General features: G+C 38.0%; 1 protein-coding gene across 1 annotated transcript; it reads left to right on the forward strand.

Moving 5' to 3' along the window:
* Window positions 1-12,378: 12,378 nt before the first annotated feature.
* Window positions 12,379-18,963, forward strand: LOC309708060 (somatostatin-like receptor.1). The gene is made up of 5 exons (XM_082535798.1): window positions 12,379-13,035; window positions 14,873-15,013; window positions 15,139-15,411; window positions 17,363-17,509; window positions 18,722-18,963. The coding sequence occupies exons 1-5, from the start codon at window positions 12,463-12,465 to the stop codon at window positions 18,920-18,922; spliced, it is 1,335 nt and encodes a 444-aa protein (XP_082391924.1). The 5' UTR covers window positions 12,379-12,462; the 3' UTR covers window positions 18,923-18,963.
* Window positions 18,964-20,788: the final 1,825 nt, after the last annotated feature.

A 20,788-nucleotide genomic window follows, 5' to 3' on the forward strand; every position in this document is an offset into this window, starting at 1 on the left:
CAGTCAAAATACATCAAACTCATTCAAGCTGCGCTCAACAGAAGGTTTTGCCTCATGCTCACCCAACCTTTCTGCTCATCAACATCAGGTGCCGTGAACAGGTGAGTGCAACCACATTTGTCATCTACCACACCCATGAGACACGCCCCACACCCGTGCACCAATACAGTGAGTCCATTTAAATCAACCCACATAGTCAAAAAAGGAGCAACTCATATGGCTCCTACAATAGTCATCTTAATTAATAAATCAGTTTTCTCAGCTGGAACAAATCCTGGACACCTGGAGGTAATTAATAGCTTTTTACTTGATCCATAATTTTGAAATCTTTTTATTTGGGAAATTTTAATATATTCAGCAGAATACAGAATATGTTTGTTGCATCATAATAATTTGCTCGGCATACTATATTAATAGTTTTTTGTTGTAACAAAATTACTGTTTTAGTATTTGTTTAATACACATTTCCCCATACTTCAGCATCACTATGAGTGAGCAGTACTGTATATAAAGAGAATCCCGATTTACAAGTTCCTTAGCTTTATGCAAGGATGTAATTGTCTTAGAGATTTCTGCTGTGATGTGGAAATCATTACGATCTGTGGTGCAGAGTGTGCATGACTTCTATGAGTGAGGAAACAGTAGTAGAGAAACTAAGTCGACAGCATGTTAGCAGACTATTAGATGGCAGAGAGGCAGAATAAAGTGGCAGCAAAAGCTTTAAAGTCTGCGTACGCAGGGCTGAGGCGTTCCCACTTGACATTGATGAGCTCCACCCCACCAACCAGCAACTTGGAGCACGTGCAGAGGAAAAGCTGAGTTACAGCCCAGGGGTTCGTAAAAGACATTTATCTGAGGTGCCAGTCAGAATTGTAAGTCGCCAAACCATGTGGGCGGAAATAGTCAGCAATTTCAGTACATATTAACAAAAAATGTTCTTTGAGCAATGAACTGATGGAAAAAACAATCTTCCAGGACTTTTATACCCTCAAACATTCTTCCAGGACATTTTTGTTTTGTTTTCACAAAGCAAAAATAATGAACACATAGAAAAATGAATTCATTCAGCTTGTAATAATGGTATTATTATTATAGGTATTATTGTGTACCAAGGTCAAATAACAGGCAGTAGTGCTCTCTGATAGACTTTATTGCCACAGGAAAGTGCCTTACCTTCAATCTTAAACTACAAGGCCACTTTGGACCCAATCAAAACAGTGAACACGCACCACTCCAGTCCAGCATTGACAAACAAGACTTAAATAAATACTCACTTGGCAAGAACTCAGAGAGGTTGTAGTGAAACACAGGGCATCCAATAATCTAAAGGAGCATGTTTTAATGTCATACTGAATATATAGTTTAATTGTGGGAAATTGTTGAATGAATTTCACTGCTCCTGTATTTAAAGGACACAAAATGATAGATGCCCAAGGTCAAAAAGGAAATCTGTTCAGTCTGATCAAGGGAAAAGAAAAGTCCATTATATCACAATTTCTTTGGTCTTACTTTTTTCTTATTTATTTATTTTTTTGAAGAATCATTGAACCTGAAGGACAAGGAAAGTGAGAGAACAGAAAGAAGCACGAGACACTGTCTCCTTCACCACAGTAATTATCACCCAGCTCTGACTCTCCCTGTACAGTTCTCCACAGTGTGGTGTGCTTTAATGAGGACACACTTCTTTGTTCTGTCAAGGAATCAGCTGCTTCCTCCTCGCGTCCCTGGTTTTGCTATCCAATGAACTAATTGTCAGTTCTCTTTGCCTAAGGGCTAAGGAAACTTGGTGGTGGGCTGCCAATACTTAAATGTCAGCACGTGTGCCAGTGAGCAGCTGTAGCTCAGGTGGCTGAATATGTTTGACTTGAATTATATGGTTGCTGGTTCAATGCTGAAATTCTCCTGTTTCAAGGGTGCGTTTAAAGCCCGTTGAACTCCAGGAATGTAAAGATGTGAAATTAAATGGTAATAGTACCAGCTGATTATGTATTTTTATTCTTGTTTTGCACAAACATACCCAGCTTAATGGGTCACATGATTTCAAAATGTCTATAATTTGATATATAATGCAACTTTAGATGAAGCATATATAAAACAAGCAAATTAAAAAGACTCAGTGGTTCATATTTCATCTTTCTTGCATTTCAAGGCTTTATAGGTAGAACTGGTTTATTATAACCATCTGAACCCACGTGCTTATAATGAGGCGATCTGTATGGATCTGACATGTTGTGAAAGACTTTTTGCTGGCAGTGTTTGGGTCCAACTACTTGGTCACCCAATCCTGATTTAAACCATGTAAGTATAGTTTTTCCTGTACCATCTACACTTCGATTAGCTGCCGATTAACCAGACTCTAAATAAAAGATAATGTTGCTAAATATGTTATACAGTAACTTTAAGCTGACAACTAATTTCCACTGCCCCCAAGTGGTCAGAAAAAGACTGAGTTCAAGAAGCATTTTGGGAAATACTTACAGTAATATAAATAAATTGAATTGAATATGAGAAATATATATAATATAACACATATGGAAATATAGACTGGACCTCAAATATAGATAATTTTGAGGTCCAGGCTCTGAGGAGGCCAATCCATGACTAATAGTAATCTGTTCTGTGTTTTTCTATCTAGGTATGCATTTACTTCATTGGCAGTGTATTTGGGATTATTGTCTTAGTAAAAAAAATGAAGTCTTGGCAAAAAGATCCTTTCCAGATGGTTCTGTATGTTGGATCAAAATCTGATGGTGCTTTTCTGTGTTTATAATTCCATCAAACTTCCCTCCGTTTGCCTTCATTAGGAATGGCTTCTTTGTGGGTGTGATCACCCGTGTGTACACCTGTGAGCATGGACGCGCTTGTTTTTTTTTTTAAAGGTTCCTACCTCAAAGCACACTGTGTTCTGTTGATCTTATGTGCTGCACAATAATGTTTAATATTTAGTATTTACTGTCATATTCCCATATATCATTGTGATGTTGTTTATTCTATTACTCTTGTTCTCTTCTGCTTGTTTTCTTTTTTCTTTCTCAGCAGGTGATCCAGGTGATCGATAGATGCATTTTTTTTCCTGCTCATTCTGTTGGTTTTTGTTTTTTGCCCTTCTCCCCCGTCCCTCTTCTCAGCTGTTTCTCTTTCCCTCTTTCTTTCTCCCCTTCTTTCCCCCAGTCAAGTCTGTCCCGTATTCAGCAAGTGAAAATAAAATAAACAATAAAAGGTGAATCAAATGGACCATTACGGCAAGGCTGGGATGGTCAATTTGGTAAAGTAAATCCGTTGGGCATCTTTCTTTGCCTTTAGACAATAATTCTGATGGCAAAAGAGCCAAACGGGACAGGCAAAAAAAAAAAAAGAAAAAAAAGAAAAAGGAATGGCTTCTTTACTTTCCGGCTCTTTGAAATGTTGCTGCAAAATGTTGAGGAAAAGCACTGAGTTTTTTAAATGGACTAACAATGAGGTGGAGTTGTTGCTGCGAGTAACACAAAAGTACAAAGTTGCAAAAGCGAGTGAGAGTTAAAGAATTTGAAGAAAAGCTATCTGGAGCATGTACAGACTGATATTAATATTTAATAGGGCTGTCAAAATTGAGAGCAAACAAAACAACTGCTGCATCACATGACTAAAATGCATCATTGTTTTCGAAAGTCTCCATTTTCGCTGTCAACACTGCGACGCGAAAGCACCATCTTCAAATGTATTCGTTTTCGAGAGCGTTTTCGAAACGCTGCGTTTTTCTTCGAGGAAAACGCCGTCTCAGTGTGGACGGGAGGCCAAAACGGAGAGAAAACAATGCGTTTTTGTTTGAAAATGCATTAGTGTGGACGTAGCCTAAGACTGGGGAAACCTGCAGTCAGCTGAGACTGAAGAAGTCATTTGGATGAGTGAGTTTCTCCCACTGAAAACGCTACGTCCAGATGAACAGAATCAAACTTTTGGGGATTTACTTACCTGGATGATTGAGCATGCATCAAGACGAACTGGAAAATTAAAACTACTCAGTGGTACATCAGACAGTATTAAAGGTTATTAACAGACACAGGTCACACCTGTACAAAATAGATTTTCCTCGGATTAGAAAAGATGAGATTTAAGATTTTCTGGAGCAGGCTGACTGACCATAATAGTTTGAAAGCTTCACTAATGAATCTAGCTGCATGTAGAAGGTTAAGAATTATTTGCTGTCACTTCTGACAGCTAACAAAGCACAGATTTGTAGCGCTAAAATGAAATGATTTCCTTTCATTTCTAATACACAGACATTAAAATAGACAGTACTGTGCAGTCCTCTACAGTTTTTTGCGATTTTGTTAGGACAATGGGAAATAGGTGAACTACAATATATAAGGCAAGAACAGAGTTTGTACAGTTTTAACGAACTTGAAAATAGTGCGACCACCTTTATTCTGCAGCACAGTCTAAACTCTCTTAGACAAACTTTCTTGTAATTTCTTTGAGTAGCCTTCGGGAATAGTTCTCCAGACTTCTCGCAGGACATTCCAGGACTGATTGTGGTCCATTGTGAGTTTTTATATCCAGGTATGCTTCTGCTACATTGGTATTGTGTTTGGGATCATTGTCATGCTGACAAATTAAGCTGTTTCCAATCAGATGCTTTCCAGATGGTACTGTATGGCTAAATGAGATTTGATGGTACTTTTCTGAGCTCCTCTGAACATACTGTTGACAATCTGGAACAAGCATTTCATGTTTGGAGCTGTTTTCACTGATTTTCAGTGCAGTTCTTGTGTAATTTGGTCATCCACAGCTTTTTCTCCCTGTTCCTCTCCTTAGAAATGACTTATTGACAGTCACACTCCCACTGAGACCACTGATGACCCACTGATGATACTTTGGTGAACAGCAGTTGGATTAACTGAAGGGTCAGATGCATGTCTGTTTGTTAACGATATAACTTTCAGATCTGCCATAAATTCAGGAGCTTGGAAAGAAAGCTTCACTGGCCACTGTGCTGAGATATGCCAAGTTTTAGGATAAAAGCTCTTTAAGAATAACCTTGTCCATCCAAAAATACAGTTTTATGCCTGTCAAGCTGTGTTATGTTTGGCACTTCTGTTTCAATTCAACAAAAGAAATGGGAACAAATTTTATGTTTTTGTGACAGGTTGCTGGTAACAAAGTGCCTAAAGATACCACTTAAAATTGGCCCATTGTTTTCGGTTTTGTGTAGTAATAACACTGGTTCATCCCTTGTGTACCTCTTTTATGCTTGAATGATTCACTGGTTAGTGTTAAGTGGTTTAACAAATAATGAAGCATTCCTCTGAACAACTGGACTGAAAATGAGTGAAAAAGCAGCCAATATGTAAAGAAAAACTTTGACAGCCTGAAAAATGTTTGCTTAAGACCACATTTTGCAAGAGAGCCTGGCTTAGAAGCAAAATATGGTCGTAAGGTGTGGCTCAATGCTTTTGCACAGTACTGTGTGTAGGGAAACCTGAAAAACCAAGGAGACCTTGTAGTGTGTTACTGAACGATAAGTTAAAAATATAGCACATGATCATCACACTGAAAAGGATTAATTTTCCTGATGAGCCTTATCACTGATGGTAAACATGACGACCAAACCGCTTCATGTGTGAAGACAAATCTTTAAGTGAGGTGTTATCAGATGGAAGAAGGGCTGCATGACATTTTTGTGTATTCAGGCTTATCTAAACGGTAAAGGATTTTTATTACATGTCTGGCTGACTACAAGTTTATTTGCAAACTAGAAACTATTTTGTAGTTTTTTTCAGTCATTTTAAGAATAATTTATTTGTGACATTTTGCCATCAAGAATAAATTATTCTTATTAACCAGCACAGTGGAGACATACAGGTAATTACATATCAAAAAGTGGGCTGTCATCAAACCAGGGATATTGCATATCAAAACACCCAGTCTAATGTGTTCTGGCCCTTTTATCACATTACACCTGCTCCTGGAAAAAAGCAAGCGTGATATGGCAGACAGGCGAGAGTTGGATGAACCATTCATGAGTGTGAGAGAAGTTAGTTAAAATCAAGAGAAAAAGAGGCTACTGGTCTGTGTCACAGTGAACAATATGGCTGCTTAAAAATACATGAGAAATAAATAAATAAAATAAGCCTGTGGATTACACAATATTTTGGTTTCAGGGACTCCAGTTGCTTTTCTTTCCAAGCTCCTTGGAGTAATATGACCTGGATGACTGAGACCTACACAGATGTTTCAAGGACTCAAAAATATTTCTTACAACTGCTAGTTTTTGGAGTCTGTTCTACAGTGTCCATTGTAAGGCTCATGGACAAACTGGCACCCTTACAGCATTTCTACTTAAAGTAAACACAAAAATATTGCAGCAATAAGTGCTCGGACTATAGCTTGAACATGCTCTCTGTATTTTTGTTGATATAATAATGTGCTGCAGTCTGTCCTACTACACAATAAAACTCTGAATGTCCCTGTTTGAGACCTTGAGAGTTTTTCTGTGTGGCTGCATGAGACTGTGGAGTCCTTTGAGAATGCTTTGTGGTTCATGGCCAAAGAAATAAAGCACACAAACAATTATTTATTTCTTTTTCTATATTTAGACTCCTTCAGCTTCTGAAACATGGCTGCAAGTCTTCCGAGTATCCATTGGGTAGAAATGAGTTGCAGTTTCAAAAGATGCCTTTAACATGTTACAAGAAAAATGTGCAAAAAGAACACTGCAACAGCAACACTGTTGCTGTCTGGTTGCACCCAAGGCACTTCAAAGCCCTTTTTGAAGATGAGTGTGGTGTGAGCTTTGTAAGATGGCTCACCAGAAAGATTTCCAAAGGAGCCATGCAACCGTTTCCTGGACACTTCTTCAAATGACAGTAGAAATTATAGCATCTAGATACATTGTAACTGCTATATTGTCACAGATTGTAACTCTAAAGTTCATAGTAATTTGTATGAGTCAGTGAATTATTATCACTTCATTAATTGTGTAACATTATAAAGAACTGTAATGTAGAAGATGTTAGAGCTGCCTCTGTATAAATAAACTGAAAAAGCTTTGTCATTCTGTTTTGTCTGTGTATCTGTAAATGTCAGTCACCTGAAAATGATTTAACACACAAGCTGTTACTCTCTTTCTCCCTGAACAAACCCAAACAAGGCCAGCCATACATACCACAAGCTTTATATGTCTGACTGACTGATAATGTTTGTCTGTGGCTTCCAGTACTCTCTAACTCTGTTACCTCTTTTTCTATGTATTCTTTCCTTCTCTGCAGGGAACATAAGGAGCTTCTTATCCCCAACTACCTCATAAAGATTTTGTAACAGTTTTTAGTTAATAAATGTATCTAGGGAAAGAGGGGAGAATATCTGTCCATCTCCACAACAATCCCCCGGAGTGAAGCTTTCACACAGCCCGAGGGCTGACCTTACCAGCCTGTCAAAGGACATTAAGGTCTTATGGGCAACATGCATGTGAGAGGGATAAAATAAAACTGAGAATCTGCACAGAGAAAAAGACAATGCCAACAAAGCAAGCAGCTTTATACTGACCTATAAAAGATGCCAGAGTTCAAACATGTTGATGATGTGAATCCAGCTTCTTTTTCATAATAAATTTAAAATACCTCCAAACAGATTTATGAAAATTCTGATGTAAAATTGTACTTTGAATTTTTTTTATTTTTTTTTGGGCTGTGGTGGCATATTTGAGCTGAAGAGATTTATGAACAGGTCTGCGGGCAGGAAATAATTCATATTAGCTGTGAGTCCCATTTTTTTCCTACACAAAACCTTGAAATGTTTTAAAAATCTCATTGAAGGGTAAGAACTTTTTCAGCTCGCTGAAAGGACTAGCAAGATCTAATCCATCAAATCACAACTTGTCACTTTTACTCTTACCTTTGTGCTGAATAATATACATCATATATATTAATCAATGAGCTAATGTTTTGATAGCTGGACTGCATGTGCTTTAGACAGAGGCTAGGTTTCCATTATTTATGTTTAATTAAGATGAACTTGACAGCTGACTGTAACTTCATGTTTAAAATACAGTACTGTGCAAAGTCTTGAGCTGCTCCTCAGTTCTTATATTTCGTTTCCAATGAGCCAGACTTTCTTGTAATTTTCTTAAAGTGGTTTCTGGAGGTCTTCTAAAGTTTTTTGTTGGACATTACCTGCTTTTTTACTCATTTTCAGTCCAGTTTTTATACCCAACCATTTTCAGAAGAATGCTTTGTTTTTTGTTTTTTGTTGAAGTCACATCGCAGTGACTGATCAGCCATCTAAATATAAATAAAGGCACCAAACGCAAGGGATGAACCAGTGTTGTATCTACACATAGCAGACAACTTAGCAAAATAATAATTTTAAATTGCATCTTTCGGGACTTTGTTGCCAGCAGCTTGTCCCCAAAATAGAAAAACTGTTCCTATTTCTGAAAATGCTTCAAAATGCTGAAAGCTTCACATGATGAACAGTGTGTACCTAAAAATTCTGAGGAAACTGGTCAATTGATGACAAACGAAGAGGTGACAAACCTAAAACTATCTGTTGCAGATGACAGGTATGTAATGTCATTAAAATCTGAAAAGAAAAAAAAATCCAACTTAACAATGGACCCGAGAGATGCATCTGACCCTTCAGTTAATCCAACTGCTGTTCACCAAAGCATCATCAGAAATGGTCTCAGTGGGAATGTGACTGTCAATAAGTCATTTCTAAGGAGAGGAACAGGGAGAAAAAGCTGTGGATGACCAAATTATACAAGAACTGCACTGAAAATCAGTGACAACAGGTCCAAACATGACATTTTTGTTCCAGATTGTCATCAGTATCTCTCCAAAAGTTGATTCCGTTCATCTGGACGTAGCGTTTTGTGGGAGAAACGTTTCGTCACTAATCCAAGTGAGAATTTGAATAATTAGGATTAAGGAACTGACCTCCCAGCCCATTGTTCATTCAGTGGGCTGGTTTCAGTCATTATGCAAATGTACTGTTTATAAGATTGGGGAAACCTGCAGTCAGCTGAGACTGAAGAAGTCACTTGGATGAGTGACAAAACGTTTCTCCCACAAAACGCTACGTCCAGATGAACTGAATCAACTTTTGGAGATTTACTTAGCTGGATGATTGAGCATGCATCAAGACGACTGTCAACAGTATGTTCAGAGGAGCTCAGAAAAGTACCATCAAATCTCATTTAGCCATACAGTACCATCTGGAAGGCATCTGATTGGAAACAGCTTAATTTTTCAGCATGACAATGATCCCAAACACAATACCAATGTAGCAGAAGCATACCTGGATATAAAAACTCACAATGGACCACGATCAGTCCTGGAATGTCCTGCGAGAAGTCTGGAGAACTATTCCCGAAGGCTACTCAAAGAAATTACAAGAAAGTTTGTCTAAGAGAGTTTAGACTGTGCTGCAGAATAAAGGTGGTCGCACTATTTTCAAGTTCGTTAAAACTGTACAAACTCTGTTCTTGCCTTATACAGCATATTGTAGTTCACCTATTTCCCATTGTCCTAACAAAATAGCAAAAAACTGTAGAGGACTGCACAGTACTGTCTATTTTAATGTCTGTGTATTAGAAATGAAAGGAAATCATTTCATTTTAGCGCTACAAATCTATGCTTTGTTAGCTGTCAGAAGTGACAGCAAATAATTCTTAACCTTCTACATGCAGCTAGATTCATTAGTGGAGCTTTCAAACTATTATGGTCAGTCAGCCTGCTCCAGAAAATCTTAAATCTCATCCTTTCTAATCTGAGGAAAATCTATTTTGTACAGGTGTGACCTGTGTCTGTTAATAACCTTTAATACTGTCTGATGTACCACTGAGTAGTTTTCATTTTTCATTTCGTTTTCACTGTGTAACAAAAGTTTAAAGCAGTCTCTAATGTGCATTTACTTGTATGCTTATAGAGCTTTCAGGTACTTCTAGGTTCATGCTGAGTGTGAAATGCTCAGGGAGTCATGAGAAAGTGAACATTTTCTGAAATCTCTAAATTCTGATTTCATTCATTATTTTTTTTAAACCACACTTATACCCTAGAAGCTTTCTGAGGGATACCAAGATTTTCCTTGTGCTTCACTTTCAGTGTGTTTTTAAATTGCACTCAGCACTATGCCGTGCTGACATCTAAAAGATTAATAATAATTAATTATAATAATAATTAATATTCAACCCAACGTTTTGAAGTCAAAAGCTTATCATCAAACATGTTACTCAGACATCTCCTCCATGCCTGCTTCATGCCCTGGGGGACGGGGCTATGGCTCCCTACACCTTCTAGCAGATCGTTACATGGAGAAACCTTTAATACAAGCGCGCTCATCCACCCAGGTGTTCACTGGTGTTCACTGTTCATAGACACAAACCACACCTTTCTTGGCTGCTACCTCAAAGCACATTGTGCTGCACAACAACACTCAATATTTAGTATTTACTGTTATTTACACTTAGCTAGATTAATGCGATGGTGTTGTGCTTATTATGCTGCTCTCTTTTTTTCCTTGTTTTCTCTTTTTTTTCTCTCAACAGGTGATCCGGGAGATCTTTTTGCTTTTTAAGTGTCTTTTCTCACTGTCCCTCTTCCCTGTTTTTCTTTTCCTTCCTCTCTTTTCCCTTTCCTATCTCCTAGCCATGTCTGTCCCTTTTGCAACAACTGAAAATAAAATAAAATAAATAATAACAACAATGGTCAATCAAATAGACCAATACCGCAAGGTCGTGATGATCCACTTGTTAAAGTAAATCCGTTGGATATCTTTGTTGGCGTTCAGACAACAATTCTGACGGCTAAAGAACCAAATGTGACAGGCAAAAAAGAAAAGAAAAGAAAAAGACATGTTACTTAAAATCTTGCATAAAATGTGTACCCTTTGACCTCTCTGTGTGTTAGAAGAAGAGAAGGCAAAAACAAATGTAGTCAGTGGATAAGTTTTTGGTCTCTTTGTGGTGCAATCATCCTTAATAGGACTACAGAAAGCAGAGACTCTTTATATTTGACATGTGATTAGTACAACAAATTTCATTTATTTATTTTTACAAGAAACTTAAGAGGTGTGTGTTAATTGGAAGCATCATATTTGGTGTGAGGTTTGGATAGCTGGAAGATTCTGCAGCACTGACTGAAACCACCCAGAACAGCACCGATACCCATTTACAGAGCATCAATAACACTGGGGACTATTAGAAAATACCCACTGTGGTCTGTGAACCCTGCTGTCATCTGGAGACAAGTATCTGCTGTTGCTCCAAAGGTGAATCTGAGGGGAAACATCAGAGCATGTTTCTTTTCTCAGGTTTAGAGATTTTTAAACTTATATTATATTATATTATATTATATTATATTATATTATATCACACACACACGCACACGCACGCACGCACACACACACACACACACACACACACACACACACACACACACACACACACACACACACTCTCTCTCTCTCTCTCTCTCTCTCTCTCTCTCTCTCTCTCTCTCTCTCTCTCTCTCTCTCTCTCTCTCTCTTTCTTTATAAATCCTATCAAGCAAGCAGCAGAGCTGTGTGGGCAGAAAGTTGAAGAAAAAGCAGCAGAGCTGCTTGCCAGTACATTCTGCTCAGCACCCCAGACAGCGAACAGCGAAGAGAGCTAGAAAACAACTTTCAATCAATACTGGACAAATACTCAGGAATCGGAAAACAGACGTGACTTTGTTCGGGGACTGATTATTTGAATCTGATTACAGAGAGACTCTGACTTTTCCTCTTCTAGACATAGTAAGCCCGTTCTTGTCTTGATCTCTGCATAAATCTTTACTCTGCGCGATTTAAAAATGTTCTCCTTTAAACGCATCGAGCCTTTAAACAAAGGCTCAAGATATTCAACCTTAGCACACACATTCATTAATGACACATTCATAATTATAGAGCGTGTAGTCAAAAAGATGTGTCGTGTGTAAAAGCGGTGGCACCATTCACAGCTTGACGCACAACACGCCGGATGACTTGTGAGTGGTTCCAAAGTCAGATCAAAAGAGACGTAAACAGTCAGATCTATTTAAAAAAAAAAAAGAAGAAGCAAAGATAGAGCTGACAAATACAGCACATCATCATCTGTGACTCAACTGCTTACGGTCTAATTCCTCATACGACTACACTACTGTGAAGCTACGTGTATGATACGCTAGGATGTGGAACACCTGCCTCACTGGAGTTCGCTCAGGGCGCACGGGGCGCACACAAAGCTTTAGAATTATCGGAGGAGTTTAATGTAGTGATTATTGGTCTTTCTTGTGCACGGACTGTTGATTGAGACAAACTGGATTGTTCCTTTTTATAGTTCAAAATCACCTTTTCATCGTTTTACTTCACATTTTAAAGCGTGGGGGCTGCTCCGGCTTCTGTCTCGAAAGCATGGGAAAAGAAGAAGGAGGAAAGAGTTTCTTCTAAATCACTGGAATCAAGCCACCACATGGACTGTGAACAATGGAGCAACAAGACCAAAACCTCTGGCATCCCTTTTCATCCGAGCTCAACTCCTCTACATCCTCACCTATCCTCTTCTCTTATCCTCGCCTTTTCAACATCTCCTCCAACATTTCCACTCAGAGTGTCCCCTTTCAGGGCAGCAGCACTCTGATGACCGCAGTCATATCCCTCACAGTCTTCGTGGTGGGTCTGACCGGCAACACTTTGGCGATCTATGTGGTGCTGCGCTATGCCAAAATGAAAACAGTCACCAATATCTACATCCTGAACCTGGCTATGGCTGATGAGCTGTACATCGTCGGGCTCCCCTTTCTTACCACACAGAATGTACTCTCCTATTGGCCCTTTGGCTCTTTCCTGTGCCGCGTGGTCATGACTGCAGACTCCATGAACCAGTTTACGTCTATCTTCTGTCTCACAGTAATGTCGATTGACCGTTACCTGGCTGTGGTTCATCCAATCCGCAGCACCAAGTGGAGACACCCCCGCATAGCGAAGGTAGTGAGCGCAGCTGTGTGGGCCGTTTCCTTTGTGGTGGTCCTGCCAGTGGTCATCTTCTCTGATGTGCAGGTATATAATTCAGTCGTGTGCCAGTGAAAACTTCAGATAGGACACCGAAGCATGGTAATATGACCGCTCCTAAAGCGAGAATTAAGCACTGGTTTAATGGCCATATTGGTAGTTGTTACAGATTAATAGCTACGTTCCTCTACAATCTTTGAACAAAGGTATTTTTTTAAAAGAAGGAACAACTATAAACGACAAATGTTACCAGTAAAACAAAAACTGTAAATAATAATAAGAAGAAAAAGAAATAATAATAGTTACAAAAATCCAAGCTAAATGTCACAAGAGGGTTTTTGTGAAACATGTTAAAAACACTGAATTTTCAGCACTGTTAATGGTACTATTTTTTTTTAATTTTTATAAAGTGTGTTTGACCTTCACGACTGTTTGCTAAAGTAAAAAAAAACATTTGACAATAATATGTTCGACTGTTCTTTTGGAGACTACTTGGAGTTCTAGCTCACTCCCTGGTATTTCTGTATTTGTGTTAAGCTAAGCTAAACATAATTCCCCATTCTTTGAAATATTCATTCACATAATGCAGTGCAATGCATTTCGCTTTAGCAATGATTCTAATTGCAGTATAACAAAACAAACAAAAAAAGCAGGAATTTGATGGAGGTACTCAAATCAAGTGGTTCCCAAATAGTGCAACCAGTGCACCATGAGGCACCATCATATTTTTTCAAAACCATATGTTATGATTATGCAATATACAACTGCACTTCAAGTTGAATGAGTTGTTATATTATCATGTCAATCTTTTCTGTACACTCACTGAGAGGTAAATATAATATCCTAAAAATTCTTTGAACGAACGTGTCTGTCGGTGCACCTTGGATGAATTACCAGATAATGAGAAGCATTACAGTCTAAATATGCCCTGAAAGCACGGAGGTCAACAAATAAGAAAACTAATTCCTTTCCAGTATGGTCCAAACCACCACATAATATCTCAAATGTAAGATGTCTTACTGCTTCTGCTGAAACAATGGTGTCAACAGTCTACATGTGTTATCTGTCATGAGAATCTGGCTAATGCACATTTGGTTCCATGCAAGATAAAGAGCTACGTGCCAACTTAACCTCCTTTCCGAGAAAATCTTTTCCTACTTCAATCAATATTAACTGAAGGCACAAAGAACATTTGTTTATGGTCTGGTAAAGTATCCAGTGAGTCAAGACAGCTAAGTCAAATGCTAGTCAAGTGGTACCACCACACCGAAAGTGTGATGCTAGGTCTAAGTGCTGGAAATTGGCAGTCAAAAGTGCCTTTATTTGATGATTCAATGTGAAATAAAACACTATCAAAATGCCAGCTGACATGGAAGCTGTTTATTCCACAGACATGAATACAAGTGTATTTGCAAAGATGCACTTGTGTAAAGTTTATGAAAAAGAAAAGTGTTTCTGCAACAACAATTTAAACGAGCAGACATTGTTAAGCTCAAAGACAGACAAAGCTGAAATGGCTTGGTATGTGCAAAGGAGGGATAGTGGATATATCGGACAAAGGATGTTAAACAGGCAGCAGTCATGCAGGAAGAAAAGAGGAAGACTAAAAGATAACATTCATGGATATAGTGAAGGAGAACGTGCAGAGGGTTGGTGTAGCAGAGGAATAGGGTGAAATGTGGGCAGGTGATTTGCTGTAGTGACCCCTAAAGGAGGAGGAGGATGAACAAGAAGAAGTAGAAGATGAAGATGATGATTGACATTTAAAATTAATGGATGTGATGGAAAGCAGTGGATTAACTTCCAGATTTTGTTGTTGACTGTCTGTCAGATTCCGATTCAATTCTGAATTTACTTTATTTGTTCAATATTCATTTTTCTTTAGGATACATTTAACTCCTGCAACATGATCTGGCCAGAGCCGAAGGATGTGTGGTCAACAGCCTTCATTCTCTACACTGCCACAGTGGGTTTCTTTGGACCACTGCTCATCATTTGCCTCTGTTACCTTCTTATTGTCATCAAGGTAGATATTTCATGAAGCTCATTAAAAAGCACATTTTTAAGTTGATATTCTTTTCTCAGTCAACAGAAAGGCACGATTTCCATCCTCGTCATTATAATTCAAATCTTTTTATTGTTATTTTGCAGGTGAAGTCCTCTGGGGCACGGGTTGGTTTCTCTAAACGCCGACGCTCAGAGCGCAAAGTGACCCGAATGGTGGTGGTGATTGTGGTGGTGTTTGTGCTCTGCTGGCTGCCGTTCTTCATCATCAATATGGTCAATCTGGTGGTCATCATCCCGGAGTCCAGTGCCACTGCTGGCATCTACTTCTTTGCTGTCATCTTGTCTTATGCCAACTCATGTGCCAATCCGTTTCTCTATGGTTTCCTATCAGACAACTTTAAACAGAGCTTCAGAAAAGTACGTTGAATTTCTTCTCACCATAGCAGTGCTGTTAAAGCCCGCTAATTAGCATCTTACATCTTGTTTATCTGATCTCAACTCATTGTGTTTGTTAACTGTTGAACTGTTGTGAGCAGTGATTTTTTAGAAGGTAACATCAATTTCTACAAACTGCATCAGTTTGACAGTGCTGTATAAGAATAGGAATATAATCATAGTTTAGGGCTCTATCTATTGCAGCTTCATTTTACTTTAAATTATGTTTTCATATCATTTTTCATCTACCAATCACAGCAGGTGATTCAACACTGCTCAAAACTGTGGTTACTAAAACATGTCCACATTTTTTTTTTAAAGAAAAGAGATGTTTGCCTTTAATTTAAATGTCATTAAATTCATAAGAAATGTTTCTCCCACATTTTGTGAAAAACAATCATTTAAAAATTATTAATTTTTTATTAAAATAGTTTTTTCAGCAACCATCAGTCTGGAGCAAAGCTGGCATGTATTGTGGTATCCAGTTTAGATGTCCTGATAAATGTCTATCATCAGAAAAATATATATATCAAAGTTAAAGTCAAAATATCCAATAAATTAGAGTTCAGCAATAATAAAGAATAAATCTACAATATGATTTTTTGTCATTTTTTGGATGCTGTCATATTGTCAATAAATTTCCCAAAGCTGATCCAAGTGCAGAGAGAACATGCCAGACTGATAACAAGAGAAACAAAATCACTCGCTAAATTAAAAGACCAACTCCAAAAACGCTAAAAAGCAACACATAGAAATCCCTGGGAACTAAGGGAGAAAAAACAACAACTTGAAAAAGTGTGAAGCAAAATAGGCTGAATTTATACATGCTGGAGAAAGTGGCGATAAGACAGAGGTGAACCGTATTAAGATCAAAACAATACTGAGCGTGTGAAAAGGAATAAAAGAGCTAACCTTCAAATTTAAAAAGGAAGGTAATCAGAAAATGTCAAGAAAACAAAGCAGTGAAGAATAAACTCACACAGCTGGGTGAACACAGAAACACAAAAGAAAAAGCGGAAAACGAGCAACTTGACAGACACATGCCTGTCAGCTATGATTATTATACACCCCTCCTCTAAAACCTTAAAGAAATGAAAGAATATACATGACTAATTTCACATAACTAGAATGAGTTTGATGGTTCAGACTATCAGCACAAAATAACAACGTTATTAATAAAAGTATTGCTTTAATTTAGAAACAAAAATAAGAAAAAATTTGGTTTAATATCAGTGTTTTCACTTTGTTCTCCTTCCTTTGGGCTTGGAAAAGGATAAAGGCTTAGTTTGACACTCCCTACTGAGTGTCTGTGTCTGCAGTTGGTATGGACACCTGTATGTACAAGAAGAGGTTTACTGTTCTGCTTTTTGTCTCTCTGTTTCCTAACAGTTGCTGCCACTGAGGAAATGTTGTTGTTTTTCACTATTACCTTGCTTATTGCAATTCTCTTTCTCACTGCCTCGGAAGCCTAGACTACAAATTATGTGACCATGTTGTTAAAATGTTTTGTTGCAGGATTAGTTAAACTCTGTCTCCCACAGTTATTAAACAGTGAAGCCATGAAGCTAAACTCAGTATTAATATTTTTCGAATACAGAAAACATGAAAAAATATGTTTTAGTGAAATATGTGTAAGTAGAAAAAAAAATCAGTGATATGGTTTCACTTTTTGGTTCCAGTGCTGCTATCTAGGATTGTTTTACCCCTATGGTTGAGACTCATCTTTAGCAGTATTATTATTCTGGTTATAGAGTGCAACATTTTTATTTCAAGTGTATTACAATCCTTTTTTTCTGAAAAAACAAACCTGGATCCAGAATACTGTTATTTTCTAGTCTGTACACCTTCAACAGTATGTTATGTTGCAGAGAAGGCTGATGTGTAGCAACCCTCTAAAGATAATAACAGCACTAATATTGTCATGACCCTTCAGGTGCTGTGTGTGAGGACCATGAGGTGCGTTGCCAATGATGTAGATGATGGTGACCCCAGTGTCCCGCGCACTGAGAAAACCACAGCACAAGACTGCATCCTGCTGTCCCCGCGTAACCAGGTCTATCACGATCCCCAGAGCAGCCAGGTAACCAGTGTGTGTGCTCATGTGGAGCTGAGGTGATGGTATGTATTGCATAATGGGAATTAAAGGGATTTGGAAAAATAAAAAAGAACAGAGATTTAAATCAATTTAGTGCAGCACTAGATCAAAAGAAAGGCATGTGTTATTTTTGTTTCACTAATATTAGAAGAACAGTGGAGACTCTCTGCATCATAAGTGCGTCACTTCTGTATTAATCAACAGGCAGGTGTGTGCATTTGTGTGTGAGAGCAGCTAATTGAAGGTTTGTGAATTAATGCTGCTGCAGAGGCAGTGATTAGAAAAAATTCTGAAAGTGCCAGCGAAAGTGATTAGGTTTAGAGGAGGGAAAGAGGGAAGAAAAAGCTCTGACTCAGTCTGTGCAGTGTGGCGCTTCATGGTGTCCATTTAGATAACTAGTACAAGAGCAGTGAGGTGCATTAGATGACAGAGTGGCTCTGATGAGGCTCTTCCAGTGCTTAATCAGCTTTTCAAGGTTATATAATGCCAACTTTCTCCAAAAGTCACAGAAATTATGGATGCGCTTTGTGTAGGTCCCTTTGATCCAAAAGAGGAGAAAACATGAGACTAATAGGTATGACAGGAAAATACACGCAGGCAAAATAAAGGGAGACGTGGAAAAGAAAACATAAGAAACAAAAGTAAACGGTTAAAACTGGAAAACAAAAGAAAAAATGTTATTTAAATCACACCAGGGACCAAATACATAACAGAGTGCCTCTGACTGAAAGGTGGTGTTTATAGATTTTTATGCCTCATACAGATGATGATGATGATGAAAACAGCAGATCTAGTGTGTCATATAAATCAATGATGACAATTGTGAAAAAAGAAATCGCTTACAGTTTTAGTCTTTAAACGTTTCTCGTGGCTCATAATGGGCCTCTGCACACATAAGCACAATCGGTCTGTGTTGCTTGACATATCTATATATTTTTAAGATTTTGACCATTTTACGAATAAAAAATCTATTTAGTTTCAATAAGTAAGAACCCACTGATTTTTTTTTTATTGCAGTCTTGGAGATATTTCATTTGGTTGAGTAAATAAAACCCCACTTACAAAAACAAAAGATCAAACATCCACTGCGTGCATTCATGTCATGCCTCTTTTTTTTTTTTTTTGTAATTTCTCTATTGTCTTCCCCTTTTTCATGTTCCCATCTTGCTCTTTCTTTTGTTCTTCTTCTCTCTGAAGATCTCACCTCACCCGCCGGGCTCACCAACGACTCACACTGCAGCAGACCTGCACCGCTCCACCCCTGCATGTAAGTTTCAGTCCACTTACCCAGGAACCGGACCGGCCACTACCACAGCAGCCTCGATGCTAAACTCTGTTGTAACTGCAGCTGAACCTCCCACAGTCACTGCCCTGACCACTAGCTCCTCCTCTGGTTAATTAGGGCCACATGAACAGTAGCAGAGAAACTCACACATGAACTGAGAAAGAAAAACATATTTTAAGGATTAAGTGATCAAAGTGGCAAAATCGATGCTTTTCTGCCTTTTTGTCAACTATTTTATTACTACCACACACACTTATTCTACATCCATTATAGCACATTGGTGGAAAAAAAAAATCACAACATTTTTGTTTATCAAGACCAATTTTGTTCCTTTCAGCAGCCTGACATAAGTGCCTTTCCAGCTTACTCCTTACATTTTAGGTTGGTCATGTAACACTGAAGAATGTATTTACCTATCAGAACCAAAAAGCCTCTTAGGACTTATTTCATTCGGTGGATGTAATTTCCTGCAGGTAGCAAATATGAGGGGTTTATTTGGGCATTATAGGGTCCTCTCTACAACAGCTTTAATCAAACAGCGCAGTAATTCATCATATTTTCTCATTTCCGACTGCTGCTTATTTCTGCTTTCTTACTTAAGTGGATAAATTGTGATGATTGAATCCGACGTCTGTATTTGCTTTGCGTAAAAGTCTTTTGTGATCTCATTTGCGTACCATTGAGAAGTTTAAAAGAAAAAGGAAACAAAATGAAAAACGGCTTGCTTGTCTTTTCTCAAAGTAAATGTGATGCTTTGGCAGCTCTATGCTTCTCTGTAAATATGTAGCCCCCCTTAAAGCTAAAACGCCTGACATTTTTGGATATATGCTTCTTGCATTTTGTTTTTGTGTTCATGTGATGTGTGTGCACAGTAAAGATAAACTTTATTTGATGAACTGGCGATACAAGGTGTTTTGCAAAAATTACCAAAAAGAAAAATAGAAAATACACAAGAGAAAAAGAGAACAATAGCAATATTATTCAGAAGAAAGGGACACATTTAAACATTAAAAAAGACCTTTCAACACATTATGCAAATATGAGTCTGTACAAGTGGGTTTTTAAAAGCTTCTGGATTTGACACAGCTGATCTGAAGGAGAAGGTATAAAAGTCTGTTCCACATTTGTTTTAAGCCCTTTTAATAGGAACTGATTCTCTGATGTCAGGAATCTGGGCACAGAATAATAGGTTAGCATGTAAACAGAGCCATTCCAGGTAACAGTCTGGTTATTTGTGCCTGTTTTACTTTGCTCTACCCAGTGTATGTATTTATTTTTTGTCTTTGCAAGAGTTGCGATGTAGCAGCATATGTTGTTATCAGCGCTGTTGGGTGTAAAATAAATGCTAGAGTAAATCAGATGAGACAGGAGACACTGTGTCTTTGGCCTTTGCAATTGCATCTAGATCATCTTAGGTACAATTTAAACGCTTAAAGCAAACTTTAAAGAACAAGTTTGAGCACAGCTTCTCCTTTAGTGGTAGTATGTCTAAAGTATTGATGTATTATTATGTATGTATTGTTTATACATTTTCTGGCTGCCATGTCTGTAAAGCCAACAACCAGTGACTGAAAACCAGTATATTGTTGAGAATATTCATTAATGCAATTGAATACTGTAATACAATAAAATAACTCACAGTAATGGGATTCGCTTACTGCAGTAGACAATCTCGCTGATGGATTGTGGGTGTTTTCCAGTCACTTTTTCATTATGTACAACGAAAGAAAATTCATATTAGTGGCACAAAGAGTGTGAGTGTAATGGAGTGGAGGCAGTGAATAATGTAAACTAATAGAAGCAATGGAATAACAAAAAAAACCAAGGCTGATGAAAAAGGCTTTTACATGCAAATACAGCAAATGTGATGTATATTTCAACTGATATTTATAGCTGTTCAGATGTGTCATTGCTATGTGTTTTTGGGCTTCTTTTGAATAAAAGATTGTGATTAAAAACAGAGAAAGAGAGTCTGTTGT

The sequence above is a fragment of the Aulonocara stuartgranti genome (genome assembly GCF_965226115.1).
Source record: "Aulonocara stuartgranti genome assembly, chromosome: 6".
Taxonomy (NCBI): Eukaryota; Metazoa; Chordata; class Actinopteri; order Cichliformes; family Cichlidae; genus Aulonocara; species Aulonocara stuartgranti.

Coding starts and splice junctions, on each gene's coding strand:
- LOC309708060 (XM_082535798.1), top strand. CDS start 12,463: ATGGAGCAACAAGACCAAAACCTCTGGCATCCCTTTTCATCCGAGCTC. Junction 13,036..14,872: donor TCATCTTCTCTGATGTGCAG/GTATATAATTCA, acceptor ATTTTTCTTTAG/GATACATTTAACTCCTGCAA. Junction 15,412..17,362: donor TTAAACAGAGCTTCAGAAAA/GTACGTTGAATT, acceptor ATGACCCTTCAG/GTGCTGTGTGTGAGGACCAT.